At 33.9% G+C, this 26269-nt stretch overlaps 1 protein-coding gene across 1 annotated transcript in view; it reads left to right on the top strand.

Annotated features, from left to right (window-relative positions):
• Nucleotides 1–26269, top strand: part of REV3L (REV3-like, polymerase (DNA directed), zeta, catalytic subunit) — a 110181-nt gene that overhangs the window by 44564 nt on the left and 39348 nt on the right. Inside the window, exons 11-18 of the mRNA XM_008584529.1 lie at nt 1699–1841; nt 2656–6817; nt 10522–11432; nt 13320–13402; nt 14713–14838; nt 18982–19174; nt 20759–20870; nt 22159–22175. Of these exons, the coding sequence (XP_008582751.1) occupies nt 1699–1841; nt 2656–6817; nt 10522–11432; nt 13320–13402; nt 14713–14838; nt 18982–19174; nt 20759–20870; nt 22159–22175 (5747 nt within the window). The remainder of the gene's footprint in view (nt 1–1698; nt 1842–2655; nt 6818–10521; nt 11433–13319; nt 13403–14712; nt 14839–18981; nt 19175–20758; nt 20871–22158; nt 22176–26269) is intronic.

Here is a 26269-nt window from a genome sequence, read left to right as displayed (position 1 = left end):
AGTCTGCCCCTGAACATTATGCTCTGTGTATAGAAAAAATTAGGCCTCTGAGCCTGAAAGACTGAGTATATCTCTCCTTTAAACTTCTGTAGGCTATTCTAGAACTTCTAAAGTCTGTGTTCAAAAACTACCCCAAAGCCGTACTGAAAAGTGAAAGAGGCTAATTCATAAATTCAGTATTTAATTGTATATAACATGAGTTTTCATCTTTGTACTTAATAAATCAGGGTATGGAGATCTCCAGATGTGGTGTTATAGTCTTCTCTCTAACATAGTCTCTAATGTAATAATAGGCATGGTTTATCCTGTGATTAAATTCATGCTTTTGTGTACATTGACTGGATGAGTTCTGTGAAAACCATGCTCAATTTAACCTTGGTAAAACAAACCTAAACATTTCATAAACATATGTTGGAGAGAGATTGAATAGTAGAAGTGCAGTGTCTAGAAAAAGAACTAGTTCATTCTACTCTCTGTGTTGGTGTTGTATTCTGCCCTGAGTACAATATTTTAAGAATATTGAGACAGTAAAGGAAAGGGATAGAAGAGGAAGAAAACTATAAGAATCTGTGAACACTGTCATTTTTGAAGAATATTTGAATAGAGAATGTTTGGTCTAATTAGAGAGGAATTATAGGACAGGTGATAAATGTCTTCATATATTTTAAGGTTATTGTGTGGAAAATGGCACAGACTTGCTCTGTATGGCTACAGAGAACAAAAGCAGGAATAATATATGGAAATTGAAAAGAAAGATTTTGTGTAATATAGGAAGACAATTACTAAAAATTAGAGCCATTAACAAAGGAAAGATGACCCTGTGAGACAGTAAGCCCTTTGCCCAGAGAATGTAAAAGCAGAAATTGTCAGTTCTGTTAAAGATGGGGTTTTTGCATTGGGTAGAAAGTTGGATTAGATGACTTATAATATCTCTTTCTGCTCTTAAGGGAGTGATTTTATGACAAATTGTGATTTGGAAAAGACTTAATGGAGAAACTTCCATTTATGATAAAGGTGTATTATTTCCAAATTTTTGAGACCAGAGAAAGAAAACAATGGGTATGGATAGAAAGTAAGTTTGCCCATCCAGACAAAAGGAAAAGTATTAAGTTAGTATCACTGAGATGAAACTTAAAGAGACTGTCTAAATGCACTTCACAGTCCATCTGAATTCTTTAGTAGCCTTACTTTTAGCCATTGTCAGACCAATTCAACACCTTTACTACTTCCTACCCTCTCTGATTCCTGATATTTTCTCTCCAGCCCTGACCTGAATGCCCTCTCACTAGCCTTTATGTTCCTGTCTTTTCCAATTCAGAATGTAGTGATTATGTATTTATGGATGCCACCTTTTTAGAAATTACTGTGTTCTCACCCAAGCTGTAATATGTATATATCAGGATAGAATGAAGGAGAGAATATAAGAAAGAACATGATTAGGTATGGAAATCCAGGATATTGTGGAACTGTGAATGCAAGAATTATGGTGTCTTCTAGCTCACATGAAAGGGATTATAGAGTCTATTTACAATAAATTTTTGCAGGTAGTATAGTAGGACATGTTAATAAAGCAAAGTAAATACGCTTTTCTTTTCAGAGTTACAATTTTTAGATCTTTTTATTGTTTTACTGTTAAAGAGTCAAATTAGACATCTTTTCTGATGATCATACTCACCAATGAATGTTAATATTTTCTAGATCACTGTGCAAAAACACCCGAAGAAGTTCAACAGAAGATGATGATTCATCTTCAGAAGAAGAAATGGAATGGAGTGATAACAGTTTGCTTCTAGCCAATCTTTCTATACCTCAGTTAGATGGAACTGCAGATGAAAATAGTGGTAAGTAAACAAGTCTCCTGTGAGCATTTGGCTATTTAGGGGCTAAAATATATTTGATTTTGAAACTGTAATTACACTTTCTATATAGTTAGCTAAGTGAGGCTATCATGATACTATTATGTATTGTCCTTCAGGATTTTTTCTTTTGAAAGAATGTAGATATGTGATTCTTTCTTATTTCTAAGAAGTATAACGTTTGTTGATCCCTGATTTCAAGCTTTGTAAACTTTAATCAATTTATTGTGTTAACATTGAAGTAGCATAAGAAACTGTAAGAAACATGCTCAACTTACTTGAAGTGATAATATAAAGAAGCATATTATTTTATGAAAAAGTTTTTTTTTTTTTTTTTTCCTTTTTTTGTCTTTTTTCGTGACCGGCAACGGATCGCAACCCTTGGTGTTGCGCCCGCACCACGCTCAGCCAGTGAGCGGGAACCGGTCTCCACATGGGATCCGAACCCTCGGCGGGAGCGCCACCGCACTCCCAAGAGGCGCACTGTAGCAGTGCGCCACCGGGCTGGCCCTATGAAAAAGTTTTAAAGTAACAGCATTTTTCTCTTATTCCCCCAAAGGTACTGAATAGTAATATAATTTATTTCTCATTAAAGGAATCATGTTTAAGATAATAATTAATAATTGTAAGTAACTCTTGATTATTTAGGCTGAATTATTATCTTAATGATAGGAGTGACCATTTTAAACATGCAAACTTAATTTTATATAATTTCATAATGCTAGTATCTTGGTATGCGAAAATATTTTAAAAATTAAAAGAGTGGGAATGAAATAATGTTTTTTTTTCCTTGTTCCAGACAATCCATTGAACAACGAAAATTCTAGAACCCACTCTTCTGTGATTGCAACCAGCAAGCTATCAGTAAAACCCTCCATCTTTCACAAAGATGCTGCTACGTTAGAACCCCCATCTTCTGCTAAGATTACCTTTCAGTGTAAACACACAAGTGCCCTTTCTTCCCATGTTTTGAACAAGGAAGATTTAATTGAAGACCTTTCACAGCCAAACAACACAGAAAAAGGTCTGGATAATTCAGTCACTTCTTTTACAAATGAAAGCACTTACTCTATGAAATACCCTGGAACTTTAAGCAGTACTGTTCATTCAGAAAATTCTCATAAAGAGAGTAGTAAAAAAGAAATCCTCCCAGTGTCTTCCTGTGAAAGTAGTATTTTTGATTATGAAGAAGATATTCCATCTGTTACAAGACAAGTACCAAGTAGAAAGTATACGAACATTAGAAAGGTTGAAAAGGATGTCCCTTTTATACATGCGAACTGTCACACTAGCGAGAATACACTGGGCAAAAACTCTTTCAACTTTTCTGACTTAAGTCATTCAAAAAATAAATTATCCTCTGAAGGAAATGAAAAAGGAAACAGCACAACTCTGAATAGTTTATTCCCTTCATCATTAACTGAAAATTGTGAATTGCTGTCATGCTCAGGGGAGAATAGAACTGTGGTGCATTCTCTTGATAGCATAGCTGATGAAAGTGGACTAAATAAACTTAAAATTAGATATGAAGAATTTCAAGAACATAAAACAGAAAAGCCAAGCCTCAGTCAGCAGGCAGCACATTATATGTTTTTTCCCAGTGTTGTTCTTTCTAATTGTCTCACTAGACCACAGAAACTATCTCCTGTCACGTATAAACTACAACCTGGCAATAAACCATCCCGGTTAAGATTGAATAAAAAGAATCTTGTCAGTCATCAGGAGACTTCTACCAACAGTAGTGAGACTGGATCCACAAAAGATAATTGTATACAAAATAATCCTTGTAATAGTAATCTTGAGAAGAATAATGTATTGGCCAGTGATTTAATTAAAGCCACTCGTGGAACTTTTGAAAATAAAACACCTACAGATGTTTTTATAGACTGTCACTTTGGAGATGGAACCTTAGAAACTGAGCAGTCCTTTGGACTGTATGGAAATAAATACACACTTAGAGCCAAACGCAAGGTAAATTATGAGACTGAAGATAGTGAGTCAAGTTTTATAACACACAACTCAAAAATTAGCCTACCTCATCCCATGGAAATTGGTGAAAGTTTAGATGGAACTCTCAAATCTCGAAAACGAAGAAAAATATCTAAAAAGCTACCCCCTGTCATCATAAAGTATATTATTATTAATAGATTTAGAGGGAGAAAAAATATGCTTGTGAAACTAGGAAAAGTAGACTCTAAAGAAAAACAAGTAATATTAACAGAGGAAAAGATGGAACTATATAAAAAGCTTGCACCTTTGAAGGATTTTTGGCCAAAAGTTCCTGACTCTCCTGCAACCAAATATCCCATTTATCCACTAACACCAAAGAAAAGTCACAGAAGAAAGTCAAAACATAAATCTGCTAAGAAAAGAACTGGTAAGCAACAAAGGACAAATAGTGAAAATGTCAAAAGAACTTTGTCTTTCAGGAAAAAACGATCACATGCTATTCTTTCTCCTCCTTCACCATCTTACAATGCTGAAACCGAAGACTGTGACTTGAATTATTGTGATGTCATGTCCAAACTAGGTTTTCTTTCTGAGAGAAGCACAAGTCCCGTAAATTCTTCACCACCTCGCTGCTGGTCTCCCACTGATCCAAGAGCTGAAGAAATTTTGGCGGCTACAGAGAAAGAAGCAATGCTTTTTAAGGGTCCTAATGCACATGGTAGTAAGACTATTAATTCCCGTATAGGGAAAAATAGTCGAGCAAGAACACAGGTTAAGAAATCAAAAGCAAAGCTTATTAATCCTTCTGCAGTTACTAAGAAAAGAAACAGACGAAATCAGACAAGTAAACTAGTAGATGATGGAAGAAAGAAACCAAGAACAAAACAGAAGCAAAAAACAAATGAGAAAGGTACATCAAGAAAACACATAACGCTTAAGGATGAAAAAGTCAAATCTCAGTCTGGTGCTGAAGTTAGGTTTGTGCTGAAACACCAGAATGTATCTGAGCTTGCAAATAGTTCTGGAGACTCTCAATTACTTTTTAAACAGAAGGATGTGTCACTAATGGGCTCTGATCATCCCCTTTCTGCTCCCCTACCCATTGGAATTAATGCACAACAGAAGTTATCTGGCTGCTTTTCTTCTTTCTTAGGAAACAAGAGGTCTGTAGATTTGCAAACATTCCCCAGTTCAAGAGGTGATTTGCATGCATCAGTTGTTTGTAGTTCTATTGGACCTGGAATCTCAAAAATTAATGTTCAGAGGTCTCATAATCAAAGTGCTATGTTTACTCTAAAGGAATCAACCTTGATTCAAAAAAATATATTTGACCTTTCTAACCATTTGTCTCAGGTAGCACAGAATACACAGATATCTTCGGGTATAATGTCTCCAAAGACAGAAGAGAATGCAAGTATACAAAAAAACTATTTGTCATCTATCAGAAAGTTAAATGAATATCACAATTCCTTAGAATCAAAGCCAGACCAAATATATGCCCCTAATTTTTTGCATTGCAGAGATAGTCAGCTGCAGACTGTGTGCATGGCAGAACAGTCAAAGCACAGTGAAACTTGTCCTCCAGGAAATGCAGCTTCAGAGGACAGCCAAATGCCTAATAATTGCTTTGTAACTTCTTTGAGAAGTCCAGTCAAACAAATAGCATGGGAGCAAAAACAACAAGGCTTTATTTTAGATATGTCAAACTTTAAACCTGAAAGGGTAAAACAAAGGTCATCATCAGAAGCAATTTCACAAACCAAAGCACTGTCTCATTGTAAAAATCGAAATGTGTCAACACATTCAACTTTTGGTGAAGGACAGTCTGGACTGGCAGTTCTAAAAGAATTGTTACAAAAAAGGCAGCAGAAAGCACAAAATACAAATGTTATGCAAGACCCATTATCTAATAAATATCAACAAAACAAAAATATTTCTGGTTCCCTTGAGCATAACAAAGCAAGTAAACGGACACGATCGATAACATCTCCAAGAAAACCTCGAACTCCCAGAAGTACAAAACCTAAAGAAAAAATTCCCAAACTTCTAAAAGCAGACTCTCTAAATTTACAAAACTCTGGCCAGATAGATAACTCCCTATCAGATGATAGTCCCATCTTTTTTTCAGATCCAGGTTTTGAAAGTTGTTATTCACTTGAGGATAGCTTGTCTCCTGAACATAATTATAATTTTGATATTAACACAATAGGTCAGACTGGATTTTGTAGCTTTTATTCTGGAAGTCAGTTTGTCCCAGCTGATCAGAACTTGCCTCAGAAGTTCCTAAGTGATGCTGTTCAGGATCTTTTTCCAGGACAAGCTATAGAAAAAAATGAGTTTTTAAATCATGACAACCAGAAGTGTGATGAAGAGAATCATCATGCCTCAGACTCAACCTCATGGATTAGATCTGGTACTTTAAGTCCTGAACTTTTTGAGAAATCATCCATAGACAGCAATGAGCATCATCGCCGCAACTTGTGGAAAAATAGCTTTCATCCTCTAACAACTCGGTCTAATTCAATAATGGATTCTTTCTGTGTCCAGCAAGCAGAGGACTGTCTAAATGAAAAATCCAGATTGAATAGGAGTTCAGTAAGCAAAGAAGTGTTTCTTAGCCTCCCACAGCCAAGCAGTTCAGACTGGATTCAAGGTCACCCAGGAAAGGAAATGGAACAGTCTCTTGATTCAGTCAATACCTCTTTTACTACAATACTCTCTTCCCCTGATGGTGAACTTGTGGATGCAGCCTCTGAAGATTTAGAATTGTATGTTTCAAGAAACAATGATATGTTGACATCAACTCCTGACAGTTCACCAAGGTCTACCAGCTCTCCCTCACAATCTAAAAATGGCAGTTTCACACCTCGAGCTGCTCACATTCTGAAACCCCTTATGTCCCCACCAAGTAGGGAAGAAATTATGGCAACTTTGTTGGATCATGACCTTTCAGAAACTATTTACCAGGAACCATTTTGCAGTAATCCTTCTGATGTACCAGAAAAGCCCAGGTAATCAGAATTATTTTTCTTCTCTTGAATCACTCTGAATAATTATAATGTATATAATATTTATTACCTGACTATTAGTTTTCTGTCTGTGATACTGTATTTATAAGTATATCGTTGTGAAAACTATTCATAATTATAGACTTATTAAGAAAATTCACAAACTAACTGGATGGTTGCACCTAGAGAAATTTATTTAAATTGATGAGTATTGGACTTGGATCTACTATTATCTAACACTGTGTCTCCATTCAGGATTAGAAGCACAGAGGCTCGCTGTGACATGATGCAAAATTAAGAAGGATGTCTTAATACTTTAAAAAGTATTATTACATAGATCATTTTAAAATGGTATTTATTTTTTAAATGTCAAAGTTTTATACTTTTGAGAAAGAACTTCATTTATTAAAAAGTGAAAATGAACATATGTATGTTTTAAAGTACTCCTATGATAGTTCTCTAAATGAAGATTAAGTTGTTTCTAGTATAAACCACTTTTCATGTAGTTTCAACATCTTCAGTCATAGTGTTAGTATTGTTAGTTTACATAGTTGTTAGGTGTGCAAATTGGCTTTGGTTTCTCTTATCTCTTCTTTAAGAATCTTTAAAAGGATGTGATAAACAAACACATACACATCGAATAGCAAAATGAGAATCAAAGTACTAGTTGACTTATTAGTAGCTGAGAAATTATCCTATACCACCTTTATCACCAAGTTAGAGCATATCTGATAAGAGCTAAATTGGAAAACGTGGCTTAATCCAGTTTTAAATGATGGTTCTTGTTCCTGTCCCTATGTCTATGATCCCATATTCTTAACCAGTTGTAGAGAGAAGAAGTTCATTTCAGCCATCCAGTCAGAAGTAGAAGAGGATAACTGGGACTGCTAACCCTGGTCCTGCTTTAATCTAAATCATGGAAAGGGATATGAAGAGCCAATTAAGGCAGAGGCTATGCTGCATGTATGCACTGACCGTTAGCAGCATCCTGACTCATTTAATAAAAAAAGATGCACTGTGGGCACATATTGTTATACATTTGTCCAAACCCATAGAATGTATAGTGCCGAGAGTGAACCCAGATATAAACTAGGGACTTTGGATGATTGTGATGTGTCAATGTAGGTTCGTCAGTTGTAACACATGTACCACTTTGGTTGGGAATGATGATAATGGGGGAGGCTATACATATGTGGGTGTGAAGGGACTATATGAGAAATCTCTGTACCTTCCTTTTACTTTTGCTGTGAACCTAAAACTACACTTAAAAAGTCTTTTTTAGACAAAAAAAATTGTTTAAAGACACAATGAATGCCAGACTTTTACCCAGCAGATTAGCAATAATTCCTATAGAAGTTTAATTAAGAAAGGGGTGAGAGTGTGAGATGATGAATATGTTAATTTGTTTCACTGTAATAACCATTATACTATATATGTATCTCATAACATCATGTTGTATACCTTAAATATACACAATAAAATTTTTTTAAAAAGTGGGAGTGAGAAAAGGTTCTCAGAAATATAGAAGTTCCCTCCTATAATGACTTGAAATAAAAGGCAGAATCATTCCCTTCCCTTCTCAATACACAGTATTGTTTTGTTTTGCTTAGTACCCGCATGGGACTTTTTTCTCTTCATTTCACTGCTATAATATATTAAGGTCTATTCCTTAGACATTTGTTTCCATCATTTTGGGGCTTTGACTTCATCAGTAGTGATTACTGCTATCTTTTTAATTTTTAGTTACCAAATTTATCATGTGCTAGTCATTAACTTAGTGTTGCTGCTAGTTGCTATTGTCCATCTTTGACACTTGTCTTGCAGCTAAAATAAAAGGATGATAGTCCCTTTTGAAAATCACTTTTGCTTTTTGAATATGAAACTATGTATTCAATATAGAAAATTCAGGAAGCATAAAAGATAAAGAAATAAAAATCACACCATTTCTCTACCTAGTGACAGCCACCATAATTATCTTAATGTGTTTTCTTAGTTTTTAAAATATGTATAGTTTTTAGTTTGTTTTGCTTTGTGAAGTGTGATCTTACTGTAGTCACAGTATTGTATCCAAATTATATTAACTTTATATTATGAACATTTTCCAAATGTGTGAGTTTCTTGAAGTATCATTTTAATTAGCTGTATAATATTCTATCTTGTGTATATTATTGGACTTAGAGGTTATTTCCTGTCTTGCCACTATAGATAAATTATGTGATTAATATCTTTTCCATAAAGCAGTTCTTATATTTTTGGAATTTTTCCCTATAGACCCAGAAGTAGGATTACTGAAAGTTTTAAGTCTCTTGATATATATTATGAAAGTTTTCCTCAATGAGTTATAGCAATTACCATGCTGCTGACAATATGCAAGAAAGCATAATTCACCACATCTCACCAGTTTGTTATTCTTGACTTCATTATGACCTATATATCATTAGTATTAGAGTTAAGTGTGGTCACATGGTATGTGCACTTATTTCCTTCACAGCAATAATTATGTTTCTGATTTTTCACATAGCCAGGGAGTTGGTACAGGAAAGGTGCTAGATGCTTGTTCTCGAGTTAACTAGTAGGGGCCAAAATCTTTCCATACAAAGAGGACAAGAACTCCTCCTTCAGCTCCAAATTAGAAAACATGAATTCAGTTGATTAAGTTTTATCTAGAGTGACCAGGACATTCAGGAATTTGTGCCCTCAGAGAAATGATTGAAAAAACTAAGAACTATCTTCATATCCATAAGAATTATCATGAGGAAGAAAAAGTAGACTTATTTTATGTTGCCGCAGTAGGCAGAAATATGAGTAGTATCAATGGATTAGAGAAAGAGGTTTTACTTAGTGTTTATAACTACTGAAAACTAAACTAGACTTTTTTTTTTTTTTTTTTTTGTCCTTTTTGAGACCGGCTGACCGCGTTCAGCCAGTGAGCACATCGCACCGACCATCCCTATATAGGATCTGAACCCGCGGCGGGAGTGCTACTGCGCTCCCAGCACTGCACTCTCCCGAGTGCGCCACAGGCTCAGCCCTAAACTAGACTATCTTTTAGTTAGCGATCCCCACATATACATTAGTAGCATTTAAGCTATGCATTCTATAGGCTCTGCCACCTCCTAAGTTCTTATGTTGGTATTAAATACTGCCATGTAAAAAGAAGAAGGAACTATGGTAATTTACCTCAGTTGTGTGTGATTATTTTAGTGTTGGAGAGAATTTGGGGACTACAAAAATTGTTTGAATTGACTGGCTTTGCTAAACTACTATAGATACTAAAGAATATAGAAAGAAGCTATAGATAAAACCGAGGGATATAGTCTCTGAATGATGAATTAATACATTGTTTTTACTCCATGTGTAGTGACAGTGGAAAGTTGCTTAAGATTAATAGAGGAAAGAAATCTGTTTGTGTCATTTCCTTGAAGGAAAGAAGCCTACATGGGAGACTAAAAACAAAAAATACATTCTCTCCCTGGTTTTGATGATACCTTCCAAAGTAAATTAATCTAATAGTCATATGCCTGCGAGACGAAGCATACTGAGACTAAAGATAGAGTGTACCTGCGTAAAATAGGGTTGGGGAGAGAAAGAGATGGGCATTTGTAAGACTCCAAAAGGGACATTAACAATCTCTAGCACAGGGAGTTAAATATTTTGGTAATTGCTCCTTGAGATGAAACAGTTGTTCTAAAATATGTTGTTTATAGGGAAATTGGTGGACGGCTCCTCATGGTAGAAACTCGACTTCCAAATGATCTGGCTGAGTTTGAAGGAGACTTTTCCTTGGAAGGACTTCGTCTGTGGAAAACAGCTTTTTCAGCAATGACTCAGAATCCAAGACCAGGGTCACCCCTGCGCAATGGCCAAGCAGTTGTCAATAAAGGATCAAGTAATAGCCATAAAATGGTTGAAGATAAAAAAATTGTGATAATGCCTTGCAAATGTGCCCCAAGTCGACAACTTGTTCAAGTGTGGCTTCAAGCCAAAGAAGAATATGAACGTTCCAAGAAACTGCCTAAAACTGAGCCACCTGGAGTTGTAAAATCTGCTGAGAACTTCAGCTCTTTGGTTAACGAAGATGACAAGCCTGTAGTGCCTCCAAAAATGGATCCAAGTCCACATATACTCACCACTACAACACATACTAAGGAAGATTTTGATAATTCTCAGATTGTTTTACAAATGCCAAGCACAGGATGTAGTCAAACTTCAAGTGAAGGTCAGACACTGCCACCAGTTGTTGCCTCTACAAATGATCCTGAGAAAGATGAAAATGATGATAACTATGTCAGTTATAGCTCCCCGGATTCGCCAGTAATTCCCCCTTGGCAACAAGCAACATCCTTAGATTCCAGAGTATTAAATGGAATTGATAGACCTTCATCACCAGTAAAGGAGCTATCTTCTCTGGCTGTTGAGAACTTCTTAAAGCCAATAAAAGATGCTATACAGAATAGCCCCTGCAGTGAACCTCAGGAGCCTCTAGTGATATCTCCAATTAATGCTAGGGAAAGAACTGGGAAATGTGAATCACTTTGCCTTCATAGTACCCCAATTAAACAGAGAAAATTTCTGGAAAAGCTTCCTGAAGCAACTGGTCTTAGCCCTTTATCAACAGGTAAGTGTACAAATAACAGAAAGTCTGTGTAATTGTTTTTCAAAGATAGAAATGAAGACATTAGACCATGTAATGAAAATCAGAGCTTTTTAAATGAGGTGATAGCAAATAAGAGATTTTGTTATTTCTTATGTCTTGGAAAGTCGTCACATGGAAACTATTTCATCTTTCTGCTATGAAATCTACTTACATCTGCTTTCGTCCTGTCTTCCTGCCTTCTGGATGAAATACAGGAGCCCTCTCAGAAACCTTACTTTCTTCTCAACTCAGTTTTTCCCATTGATTTTTACACATGCTCAAGTCTCTCTCACCTTTTAAAATAGAAGTAAAACAAAAACCTCCCATAACCTCACATCTCTAGGCAGCCTCTACTTTCGCCTCCCCTTCACAGCCAAGTTCTTAAAAGTTTTCTTTAATTTGACAACTCCATTTATTTGCCTCTTACTCATTTCTCAACCCACTCTAAACTGAATTCTGCCCCCATCATTCCACCATTATGGCTCTTGTAAAGATTCCCAATACACTTCTTATAGCTAAAACCAGTGGATGTTTTTCAGTCTTCTTATCCCATGCCCCCTAAGCATCCATTTTTTTACTGACCACGCCTTCCTTCTTAGAGCTTCTTCTCCCCTGGGCTTTCCACCTACTTCTCTGTTTCTTCCTACTTACTTTCCTTTGAACCTATCTCACTATTCTCAGTTATTATCTAAATGTTGAAGTTTACTAAGGCTTGGTCTTAAGACTTCTATGCTCTCTATTCTTCCCTTAATGATCTAATTCCTGCCCACTGGTTTACTACAAATAACTCACAAGTTTATATTTCCAGTTTAGAACTCTATTTCAAGCTCCAGAACACTATATCTAGCAGCCTGTTTGACATTTTTATTTGAATGCTCAAAGGCAACACAAGTTCAGTATTTTTAAAACCAATTCATGATTTGACTGAACATATTCACCACCACCTCCCCAGCATACTCATACACACTACACACATATATATACCCACAGATAGAAAGCTGTGGGTATTTCAGTTTTATTTATTTTAATGAATAGTACTACCATCTCTCAGTCAGTTACACAAGTCAGAAGCATGCAGTTTATTTAAAACATCCACCTTATTCCCTCAGTACCCACCCCATGTTTTCCAGTTCATTACCAAGTCCTGTCACTTGTTTATTTCTTAAATAATCCATCCACCTTATTCCCTCAGTACCCACCCCATGTTTTCCAGTTCATTACCAAGTCCTGTCACTTGTTTATTTCTTAAATAATCCAAGTCTGTCTACTTCATTTTACCTCTGCCACCACACCTTAGGCCAAGCTGTCATAATCTCTCATCTGGGGTTCTGCACTAGACTTCTTATCCACTCCAAGCAATGTCCAGCTCTTTTGCACAATAATCAGAGAAGATCCCCAATCTGTTACTTACTACTCTATCTGCTTCCCTTACCTCCTTGACTAGATAAAAATCCCCAATTATATTCCCCTTTGTTGTACTTATTCCAGTTATAATTATATTTTTCTGTATGTGTATGATGAATGTCTAATTCTCTCTCTCGATTACATATGAGCAGAGACTATGTCTTTTCTTCCTCCTCATAAATATTTGATAAGTACATAAATGAATTAAATAATTCCCTAGGATAATGGCTGAGGTATAAAACTTGGTAATTAAAATCTAAGTGTGTTTATTTAAAAATACAAAATGTTATTTCATGGGGATTGGAGTCTTGAATTAGTTTCATTTTTAAACTATGAAGTCTTTGGGGGAATTTATAGGACAATACTTACGAATGGTACTTAAGTTTTGGTAACAACAAAAGTTTTTTTAAAGACAGAAACAGGTAATTTTCATATGTAGCTTAAATATGAAATTTCTTTCTACAGAACCAAAAACCCAGAAGTTGAGTAATAAAAAAGGAAGTAATACTGACACTCTTAGAAGAGTACTCTTAACAACACAAGTGAAGGTAACTATAGTAAACATGTCTAAAAATCAGTGGAAGATCCAGTCTTATTCTTCGATGTCAGATAATCAATAACTTTGTGTCTCAATTTTTAAAATTTTATTACTTATATTTTTGCATCATTATTTACATATCTTTGAGACAACAAGAAATTGCCTTTTTTTTTTAGTTTTTTTTTGTTGTTGGGATCTAAAAGATTCTTATATGTAAATACAAATATTACAGAGAAAGTGAATATGATAGCCAAAATGTGGATTATGAGGATACAAATACAGTAACTGATTACTGGCAAAATCAGAACAATCCAATGACAGCAGAGCTCAAGTAAGTGATTTTTGATCCCACCAAAAATATATCCTTTTTCTTGGTTTATTACTTTTTCTCAGATATAACATTATTAATTTTTTCAATTTATTTTACTAAGTAGCAGGAAAGCAATGTTATTTACTGAAACTCTGAAAAGTCATAAATGTTTTTCTTCAAATACTAAAAAAAATGACAGTACTTAACTTAGAAATATATGGTTTTGTGAAAGAAAGTTTACATTAGACATGTATCCCTGGAAATATATGATCGAAATCACTTCCTTATTGGCCCCTTCTCACAAATATCATTAAATATATAAAATATCTTTTAGTATTTCTATTTCAGATTATGCTTTTTAAACTTTCATTTATAAAACAGTATTGTTGAATTACAAGCTGTGTATTTTTCCAGTGTGTTGCAAATATAAATCAACAGTTTGAGGAAAACATTTAATGGATTTAAAAATCAAAAAAATATATTTTTTCAGTAATGGAATGGTTGTATTTTTTCTAAATCCTTGAAGATTATTTATGTTGTTTTATTTAATTCATCTTTCAGATACATGTTGTATTAAGGTTAAATACAAATTCAGAATTTCAAATCTTTTCCAAACTTTAGCCAAAATAGCTGCAAATATTTTGATTCCTTGCTTGTCTTACTTCCACAAAAGTTCAAGATAAATGTCCATATGGTATAAATGTCAACTCTCTACAAGACTAATTTTCATCAGTATTGGGGGCTTGTAAACTCAAAGATCAACATATGGTTTTCTTACGGATTATATCAAATATTTCTACCTATATCCAGTTCTGGTATCTTCAATTATTAGCATGAAAAGAGTGTTTTTTAAACATTTACAGTTATTCTTGGACTTAAAGAAATGATACTAGTTTATCATTTATTACTAAATACATAAAGCATGTAATCTAAGAGGGAATAAGTAATCAAAAGAAAGAAAATGATTGCTTATTTATCTTTTTCTGGCTATGTGTGTGTTTTTTTAATAGAATCAATTTGCAGCAGTAAATACCCCAAAGAAAGAAACTTCTCAGATTGATGGACCATCTTTAAATAATACTTATGGTTTCAAAGTCAGCATAGAAAACTTGCAGGATGCAAAAGCTTTACATGAGGTAAAACTGCAACAGTAAGGACACATATATTGTGTTTATTATGTTTTATTCTGTACAATGAGTATGGAAATTTTTTTATGAGGGAGGAATACATTGAATTCTATTATTTTTAATCTTTTTGTTCTTATTCTTACTATTTTATATATTTAAACTTGTATACATATTTACATATTTACATAAAGTAGAAAACCTTTTGAAGTTTCCATTAATTACTGAGACTGCTTTGTGGTTTCACCACTTTCACAAATCTTATAACTGAAATTCAGCTTATAGAAGCTAAAATTAGAAAAGATTTTGTAACTACTGGAACATCTATATTTTGTTATTTGGGGATTGTTATTAAAATGTTATATCACATCCTAAATGTGATATTTACTTGTATTTTCTGTTTGGTTGGCTCAGTGAATAAGAGAGTACTACAAAAGAAGATTAATTTATTCATTCACATAATTTCTATATAACCCAGCTGTCTTCTCAGCACAGACTATATGCCAAAGACTAGAACATTGTCTTACAAAAATGTACATCAGTCACAGTATGAATTGGAAAGAGTATGTGAATGGGTCACTATATATCTGTATTACAGCAAACAACTTGAAACACATATCTGACTGGCAATAAGGTGGAAATCAGTATATTTTCATTGTTTACATGTGTGCTGTCATAGCAGCCACTAGCAACGTGGCTATTGAGAACTTAAAATTTGGCTTATACAACTTAGTATCTGTATTACAGCAAACAACTTGAAACACATATCTGACTGGCAATAAGGTGGAAATCAGTGTATTTTCATTGTTTACATGTGTGCTGTCATAGCAGCCACTAGCAACGTGGCTATTGAGAACTTAAAATTTGGCTTATACAACTTAAGAACTAAATTTTTAATTTTATTTAGTTTCAGTTAATTTAGAATTAAAAACTGATTCTTGACTCATTTATTGGAAAACTTTTAAGTATTTTTGGAACAACTTAGGTATCTAAAACTACTTTTTCAACTGTAAATTTTATGAAATCTAAATATATCAAGTATTTTCATAGAAAATTTAGCATCCACATTAAGATGTGCTGTAAATGTAAAACACATACTTATTTCAAAAACTGAATGGAGAAAAGAATGTAAAATATCTCTAGTAATTTTTATATTGATTACATATTGAAAGGATAATATTTTAGATATATTTCAGATATCTTTAAGTTAATATAACTTTTTTTTTTAATGTGGCTACTAGAAAGCTGTACATACATGTGGCTTTCATTATATTTCTATTGGACATGGCTGGTTTACACAGTTGTTTTATGTCTTTGCCCTTAAAGCAGAGAATTAGTAACCACCTGTAAGTTGTGATTCAATTTTTTAGTTTGTTTTTTTGTTCTCAAGTCAGTTCTGTCTTTAACTATTCTAAGGATTGGATTAGCATACTCTGAGAGAAAAATTTTAATATTGTCCTCTATTTTACCCTAAATTTGAACTGAGAATTGTATTTTTTTATAATTAGATTGGAACGTAGTCTCACTTCTCTCACTTCCTTATTTGTTTGTGTTTTTTTCATTCAACTGCTTTCATTTAGTTCCTATTTTGTACCCGGCACCCTGTACTAGACCCTGAAGCCCAGGTAAATTAAGTGATAAACTCATGAATGCATATCTTGTCAAGGCACACCTGAAATTAGAAAATAAAAGGAAACACTTTGTTAAATAAATATTTCTTAAAGCAAATTTGATAGACCTTAGCAAAAACTTACTACATTTGATTATTCTCTTATTATTTGAAAAACATAATTGTCTCCTTACACTGTTAACTTTATTCTCTGTAACCCCATTTCAGAATCATAGGCCCTCTTGAAGTTAAAGTCTTTTAGGTGTTCTAGCTGGTTGCTGACAGCTTCTTCCTCCTGGCACAGACTTTCCTTATCTCCATGCACATTCCAAACAGCTGCCTGGTGGACAAAACAGGAAATAAGCCAAAAAGATCTACACGTTACTGTTCCTTTCTCTAGGAAATAGTGCTGGTAGTATTTCTTCACCTCTGTTTTCATTACCCTGGGCTAATCTTTCTTCTGCATATCAGTACTCAATGCAGAAGAGAAGGGTTGTAATCTTTGTCCCCCTTTCTCACCTATCTCTTGCCTAGTCACACTCACTACATCTCTCTCACCATTTCCTTATTCCATATATTTGCTTTAAAAAATACTCTAAGAACAGTAATGTATTTTTTATCAAAGAATAAAAAGGCAAAATTTGAGCGTGAAATTTGACCTAGTAAATAAATAAATCAACCTTCAAGACTCTTGACCTGAAATTGTCTTCAGTCTTCTCCGTAGTCTTTTCACATGTTCATCCTTTTCTAATTAAACTGGTTTGTTTTGTTTGGGTTTGGGGGAGAGGTTTTCTATTTAAAACTTTTATATTTACTAAATTAATGCATGCTTATTATTTAAAACAAAATCCTGAAGAGTATACTTTTAAAAATAAAAGTCCTATCTCTTAGCTCCCAATTTCACTTTTTTTTTTTTGTAGTATTTTTTAAAAAATAGAAACAGCACTATGTATTTCTGAGGAAAGTGATAGATTTGTGGGTATTCATTTTAATATTTCTTATGCCTTACACATACATAATTAATGTTCTTTATGTTTTAAAAAGGATTTAATAACAAATTTACTAATGAATGCATGCAGTATTACAGGTACTTGGAAAAATTGAATCAGGACAAAAAGGTTTACAATGAAAAGCTTTTCTCCCATCTCAGGCTAGGAGTTTCCTTCCCCAAAGGCAATAAATAGCTCTGTTTTTTATGTCTCTTTGAAGAAATTTTTTATCCATGTGCTTACATTTTTTATATAAATAGAAGCATACTACACTCACTGGTTTTGCTTATCAGTGTATTCCAACGATCTTTTCCTATTAGGACATACAAATATGGCTCATTCTTTTGAAAATCTTAAAGATTATACAGTATTCCATTGCATGTAGCCTTTATGGATACCACATAATGTATGTAACCAATCTCCAACTGATAGACATTTAGATTTGTTTAGTCTTTTGTTATTATACTCTTGAGTGAACATCTTTGTGCACATATTTTGGCTACGTGAGAGTATACCTATAGAATAAATTCTCAGATGTAGAATTGGTGGGTCAAAACATATGTCCATTTTTGATTTTAATATATACTTCTAAATTATCTGCCAAAGAAATTTACCAAATTCTATTCCCAACACTAGTGAGAGATTTGCATTTACATTTATTCAACAGTTTGCATGCAATAAATACAAAATATAAATTTTTTCTTAAATTTATATGATCTGAATAATTACTAATATTTTAATAGTAGTCTATTTTTCATTGCCGGATATATATGCATGGTAAAATGATGAAGTATAATTCTAGCTATAATCATGAATCTGACCTATATTTTGTTTTTCTTACTCAGCGTTTCTGCCTAACTCTGTCTTAATTTTAGAAAGAAAACTAAGGATTACAGTTAAGAAGAGTTTTTATTAGCATAAGAAATTAAGTGTGGAAAGCAAATATTAGATTTTTGTATTATATGTCATTGAGAAAAAGTGCATGAGTATATATCTGGCTTTTGTGTAATTAATACCATAATGGTTTTTTTTATTTGTTTGTTTTTTGAGGAAAATAATTTAAAATCTTCCTAGTGTATGCAAAAGTCTAAATTTAAGTAGCCTTCAAGTAGTAGCAAATGAATAGGTAGGAACTTTAAACTTTAAAATCTCCTTTTTTAGTTTAAACTACAGGTAAAACTATAGTTAACTGCATAAAAAGTGATAGGCTTTGGTTTGAATGTACAACTGCGTGAACTAGTCATTCTCTTTCTCAAGCAAGGCTCAAGAGAATTGAGAGGCACTGTATGTATTTTAGACAAATCGTTTTAAGTATTGTCATTGAGAAATTACAGCACAAGCAGATTTTTAAAAATAAAAGCATGAATTGATTTAATCTAATTGGAAGTAAAAATCTTTAGTTTTAATCTGTGGAGTATTAAATTGTGGCTTTTTCCTTTATGGCTATTTTTTCTGTAATTTTACACATGTATTTCTTTAGGGTCTTAGTGAAACATACTTCTTTGAGCATGTCTACAAAAAAATTTTTTAAAGCATAATTTTTATTTCCTTTTATAGATACAAAATCTTACCCTAATCAGTGTGGAGTTACATGCTCGAACTAGACGAGATTTAGAACCAGATCCTGAATTTGACCCAATCTGTGCTCTGTTCTACTGCATCTCATCTGACACTCCACTACCAGATACAGGAAAAACAGAACTCACGGGTGTAATAGTGATTGATAAAGACAAGACAGTCTTTGGTCAAGGTATTGTTCATTTTTATCAGTGATATTCCTGCCTACCCTAGGATGAGCCTTTTAACAGGGAGAATTTCTGTGCTGCAGATCTAATCCAAGCAAGTGTAAGGATTCTTTTCTAAAATGTTTGCTGAGATGGGGGTAGGAGGTTGTCTATAACTTTATCCTAGATTAATTATTCTTACTTGAATTACTATTAAGAGTCATAAGCAATATAATATAAAGATCTTAATGTAATTTCTAATTACTGTATGTAATTTGTTCTAAGTATTTTTTAAAGAAAATACTAATTGTTAATACGGAATCCAAATGTTTATGTATCTCTAGATTGAATGGATGGTCTCCCAAATGTATGCATATGCAGGTAGTTTGCCACTATAGGGTTTCTCTTTGCTTTAGGAAGTTACTACTGTGAGTAAGTTAACAGTTTATAAGAAACTTATAAAATATATTCTAACTTAGTTTATATCTCTAAATACATATATTTTTGGTTCAGAAGTTCTTCATACAGTATACCCTATAAGGCATTTTATAAAACACCAAGTGTCCCTCTGCAGTTTTATTTCTTTATTCATTTTTTTGGTGGCTGGCCAGTACAGGGATCCAACCCTTAACCTTGATGTTATAACACCAGCTGAGCTAACTGGTTAGCTTCCCTTTACACTTTTAAATGGTAATCATTACAGGTGAATTCAGTTCACTGAGGAAAAAGTCTTAACACAGAACAAACCATAGAAGAATTTGCAGTTTAATCAATTCTGTGCTTGAGCTGGCTCATACCAGCTCATGAGCCAATTATTGAATTTTCATGAATTTTTCACACTAGTTGATGTCACTATGGTAGGTTGAAATCAGCCTTGGTGGGGAGTCTTTACATTATGGAAATAGGCAGGCACTACAAATCAGGGCTTTCTTTTTTTCCCTGGAGAAGTGGTGGTTAAACATTTTCCAGTATACCACTGATTAAAATGTTGTCTACTAAGCAAAGCTCTTCCTTTTTGGAAGAGTAAAGACAGAAACAAAATAATAAAATTTCTTCATGGGTGATATCTTATTATTTGGGGAATTTTGTGAATATAGACTTCAGGAGGATAACTGAAAATATGAAATCTGAATTTTCAGTTGTAATTAAACTAGAAAAAAATTTTTTTTTTTAGATTTTTTTTTTTTTTTTTCCTTTTTCCGTGTCCGGCAACGGATCGCAACCCTCAGTGTCGCCCCCGTACCGGACCAGGACCGGCAACGGGATCGCAGCCCTCGGTGTTGCTCCCGCGCCTCGCTCAGCCAGTGAGCGGGAACCGGTCTGTATGTGGGATCCGAACCCTCGGCGGGAGCGCCGCTGCACTTCCCAAGCGGCGCACTATAGCAGTGCGCCACCGGGCCGGCCCTTAAACTAGAAAATTTTTTATGAAATTTTCAAGAAATTGGGTTAATTACGTTTTTACTTTGGGAAATGCTTTCTTAATCTGAAATATTTTGGTAGCACAATTTCACTCAAAAGTAACAGATAATATTACTTTTGTGTTGTGTAATACTATATTATTACATAATATAATGATGTTATATATAATAAACATTTTGTTTATTTCTTAGATATCAGATATCAGACCCCATTACTTATTAGATCTGGAATTACAGGATTGGAAGTTACCTATGCTGCTGATGAGAAGGCACTTTTTCAAGAAATTGCAAATATAATAAAGAGGTATTGTTTTGTATTTTCTGATTTTTCCAATTTTTTTTCAGAGAGTCTTTTCATACTGTTGTAGATAATATAGGTGAAGGAAGGAAGAAGGAAGAAAATCCCTTTCTGTGATCCTTAAAAATAAATAGGTATTCCTGGAAAGAAGATTTTGCACCCCCACCACCATCACCATTTCCATCAAATAAGGGATAGGAAAAACAGTATTCTATTCTCTAGATTGAGGGCCAGTGAAAGAGAAATACTAATATTTGCTTAGCCTTTAGCTTCCTAGTTAGATTTTAGGATGATTTTTCTATGGTGCTGATATAATAGGGAACTGTACTAAAATTAAATTGTATTGTTCATTAAATAGGTTTCTATCTTGGAAGACAACCACTTTCTTTTTAATGCTTTCTGAGTTCTAAAGCCAATATTTCCAAAAAAGGTTTGGGGCCTAATCTGTTCATAAATGTATTTGTTTATAAATTTGGGACTATCTGGTGCACATAGTTCCTTAAAAATCTCTTTTGACCATTTGGTAGTTGGTCTTGAGGTTGATAGAAAACTCTTGTCAAAATTTATGCAAATGATTTTTTTTAAATATTTTAATTTAAAAATTAAAAAGTGGATCTTTTGCATTTTCTCAAGAGTGTAATTCTTGGTAGCTATGGACTTACTAAATGTCACTTTCTAGGAACTTAATGTTTCTGCTCATTGCTAGGTTTAGATTTTTAAGTGCCTAAAGCAGGCTTGAAAGTAGTCTTAGGATCCTGCTGTAGAAATAAAGGCTGTCCTTAAGCATGTTGTTCCACTCATCCCTTTCTGTTCTGCTTATATAGTTGAACTCTTTCCTATAAAAACTCAAACAATATTCCACATTAAAGATCAAGAGGATATTCTACAGACTCAACATCTGATTGAATCCCAGATAGGTTAACATAAACCATTTTGAAAATTAGAAAACCAGAAAATGTGTTCTCTGTGAAACAAAATTAAATGACAGAGCATCAGAAATGGTCTGCTACTACCCACAACTCTAGGAAGGGAGAAAGAGGAAAGTTTTTACTATTTGTAGCACTGGTAACTGGATAGATTCCCATACATTTGAGTCTTGCCATTGTCAGTCCTACCTTTTATCTTCTCACAGAGATTGTCATCAACATTTCAGATGCTTTCATTGTCCACGTTATTATTTCTGCAAGTGACTTAACAAATGAAATATGTAAGAATTTCAGTCAATACCATTTTTTGTGCCAGTACACATCCAATAATGTTCGTGGGCTTTGTATGCTTGTCTTCTCCTTATTAGGTGTATTCGTAACAACAGTATTCTCTGCCAACATTGAGAATTTTGTCAATCATTTGCAAGTGTAGCAACTTTCTTAAATGTCCCTAAGGTGAATTATACTAGTCATTACGAAAAATGGGGTAAAGTAAACAAAATTATTGAGAAGAAGAATGCTTAAATATCAGCATTTTAATTTTGCAATGTCCTTTATATGTTAGTCCAAGCAACCCTCTAACAAGATTATTTCATTCTTTCACCCCATTTGTTGAATTACCTACTCAACATAGGCTTTGGAGTCAGCCAGCCCTGTATTTTTGTCTTAAGTTGCTTATGACTCTCAACTTTGTTTTCTACATTTGTGAAATGGATAAAAGATATGAGAATTTCATATCTGCTGCCTGATACATAGTACTTAAATGTTAACTGTGTGTAAGACACACACGAGGTGCTGTACAAAAAAGTGAATAAAATATAAATACATACTCTTAAAGAGTTTTGTTGTCTTTATTTTTCTATTCTTACTATTTATCTCCTCAGGTGGCAAATACAAAAAGTAATGTAAAATGATATTAAACAAGTAAAACCAGATCCATTATCTTCTTGTCAGAATTTTTTCTATTTCCATATTTCCTTGGAATATTAATAATTTTACACTTTGCACAGTCTCCCATTATCTTCTTGTCAGAATTTTTTCTATTTCCATATTTCCTTGGAATATTAATAATTTTACTATCTAATTTTACTATCTATTTTTCTATCTAACTTAAATAGAAACTATGATGCTTTCATTTTCTTCTCTACATCATACATTACATCTTGTCTATTTAACCTCAGAATTGTTTTTCAGGATTATTCCTTCCCTTCCATGCCCATTCCACTACCCTAGAGTACCCTAATCTCTCATCTATACAGATATTAGTGGGTTATTTAAAATATTAATTGTGGGGCCGGCCCGTGGCTCACTCGGGAGAGTGCGGTGCTGATAACACCAAGGCCCCGGATTCGGATCCCACATAGGGATGGCCGGTTGCTCACTGGCTGAGCGTGGTGCTGACAACACCAAGTTAAGGGTTAAGATCCCCTTACTGGTCATCTTTAAAAAAAATAAAAAAATAAAATAAAATAAAATATTAATTGTGAAGTAGCTTTTTTCTACCTAAGTAAATAAAGTCATTTCCTATTTCTGCTTTTTCCATCTTCTCCACAGTTTTGTTATTTCTTCATCACTAATCCCATCTGCCCCGTCCTGTTCTTTCTGTGACTTTTAGAAACCTGACAGAGTGAATAAAACTCACTAGAAACTGAAGAACAAGTCATCAAGACTTTGTTATTGTCAACAAATGTTTTTGCAAAAGAAAAATAGAATCCTTTGGGTTTTGAACTTGAAACAGATGTTTTATTTGCTTTTTTAAAATTCAAGATATCTTAACATTTACTTGCACATATTTGTGAAGCACAGTATGTTGTTTCAGTACATGTGTATACTGCACAACAATTCACTTAGGGTAGATAGCATAGTTTTGTACCCATTAGTTCACCTCTCTCCCCCACCCCACAGCCTCTCGTAACCATTATTCTACTCTTCGCTTTTATGAAAACCACTTTTTTTTTTAAGATTCCACATGAGTGATATCTTGCAGTGTTTGTCTTTTTGTGCTTGACTTATCTAACTTAACATGATGGTTTCCAGTTCCATCCACGTTGCTGCAAATGATAGGAGATCATTATTTTTATAGCTAAGTAATATTCCATTATGTATATATACCACAGTTTTTTATCCATTCATCTGTTGATGGGCATTTAGGTTGATTCCATCTCTTGGCTATTGTGATGGCTATTGGCTGCTGTGATGAACATATGAGTACAGGTGTCTTTTTAATATATTGATTTAATCTCCTTTGGGTATATACCGGTAGCGAGATAGCTGGGTAGATCTGTTTTTAGTTTTCTGAAAAACCTCCATACTGTTTTCCACAGTGGCTGTGCCAATTTACACTCCCACCAACAATGTAGGAGAGTTTCTTTTTCTCCTCATCCTCTCCAGCATTTGTTATTTTTTGTCTTGTTGATAATAGCCATTCTACCTGGAGTGAGATATCTCATTGTGGTTTTAATTTTCATTTCCCTGATGCTTAGAGATGTTGAGCATTTTTTCATGTGCCTCTTGGCCATTTGTATGTCTTCTTTTTAAAAACATCTGTTTAGGTCCTTTGCCCGTTTTTTAGTTGCTGTTAAATTCCTTATATATTCTGGATATTAGCCTTTGTGTGATGTATAGTTTGCAAGAACTCTCTCCCAATCTGTAGATTGTCATTTGGTGATAGTGTCACTTGCTGTGCAGAAGCTCTTTAGAGGTAGTCCCATTTATGTATTTTTACATTAGTTGTCTGTGCCTTTGTAGTCTCACTTAAAAAAGCTCTGCCCACTCTCATTTTGTATAGCATATCCACTATGTTTTCTTCTAGCAGTTTCATAGTTTTAGGTCTTAAATTTGTCTTTGATCCATTTTGAGTTGATTTTTGTGTGTGAGAGATGGTCTAGTTTCAATCTTCCACATGTGGATATCCTGTTTTCCCATTACCATTTGTTGAAGAGACTGTTCTTTCCCCATTGTATGTTTTTGTCACCTTGTCGAAAATCAGTTGGCTGTAAATGTATGGGTTTTTTTCAGGGCTCTCTATTCTATTCCATTGGTCATTTTGTCTTTTTATTCTAGCACCAAGCAGTTTTGGTTAATATAGCGTTATAGCATATTTTGAAGTCAGGAAGTATGATGCCTCCAACTTTGTTCTTTTTGTTCAAGATTGTTTTTGCTATACATGGTCTTTTGTGGTTCCATACAAATTTTAAGATTGTTTTCTATTTCTGTGAAGCATTATGTCATTGGTGTTTTGATAGGGATTGCATTGAACACTTGGATTACTTTGGGTAATGTGATGATGCTAATTTTTCCAGCCCGTGAACATGGGATATCTTTCCATCTGTTTGTGTCATCTTCAATTTTTTTCACCAGTATTTTATAGTTTTCATTGTTGTCTTTCGCCTGCTTAGTTAAATTTACTTCTAGGTATTTCTTTCTTTTCTTTTCTTTTTCTTTTTTTTTTTTTTTTTTTTTTTAGCTATTGTGAATGAGGTTATTGATTTCTTCTTCCGTTATTTTGTTTTTGGCATATAGGAAGGCTTTTGATTTTTGTATGTTGATAAAATTCAATACCCTTTCATGATAAAAACACTCAACAAATTAGGTATACAAAGAATGTACCTCAACACAATAAAGGCCATATACAGCAAACCCACAGCTGATATCATACTGAATGGACAGAAACTGGAGGCTTTTCCTCTAAGATCTGGAACAGGACAAGGATGCCCACTTTCCCCACTCTTATTCAACATAGTCCTAGAAGTTTTAGCTAGCACAATAAGGCAAGAGAAAGCAATGAAGAGTATTCAAATCAGAAAGGAGGAAGTCAAACTATCCCTGTTTGCAAATGACATGATCCTATACATAGAAAATCCTAAAGACTTTACCAAAAAATTACTAGAACTAATAAATAAATTCAGTATAGTGTTATCATCTTCAGAAGAACCTCTTAAGACTATAAACAGCCTACAGGTCAAAAAATAAATGTACGGGCCGAGGCTTGCAGTCCCGTTGCCGGTCCCCGGTCCGGTGCGGGGGCAACACTGAGGGTTGCGATCCTTTGCCGGACACGGAAAAAAGACAAAAGACAAAAAAAATAATAATAATAAATGTACATATTATATCTGAGAAATATTGAAATAACTATACAATTGTAAAGAACCAAAATCTGTGAAATAAATCTATTAAGAGAAGCACAGGGTAAGTAACTTTTTTGGGTTCGTTTTAGCAGTCATTTCTGAGTAGTAGCAATTTATAAAAATAGACAACTTTTAAATTAAGACAAAATTATTTTCAAAACATTATCAAAAAATGAGTGTACTTAACCAACTCAATTAGTCAATTGGCACAGCAGAACAAATAGGTGACTGGAATAATAATTCTTGCAGTAACAAGATGTTTTATGAGAGAGAGATTCAGATAAAGAAATTAGAAGAACTGTCTTTATAAGAGTTATAACCTAAGGGATCTGTAATTATCAGGCCTCCTCTT

This window comes from Galeopterus variegatus, unplaced genomic scaffold (genome assembly GCF_000696425.1).
Source record: "Galeopterus variegatus unplaced genomic scaffold, G_variegatus-3.0.2 Scaffold3300, whole genome shotgun sequence".
In the NCBI taxonomy this organism is placed as follows: domain Eukaryota; kingdom Metazoa; phylum Chordata; class Mammalia; order Dermoptera; family Cynocephalidae; genus Galeopterus; species Galeopterus variegatus.
Note: the sequence above shows the minus strand (reverse complement) of the source record. Positions and strands in the feature narration are given on the sequence as shown.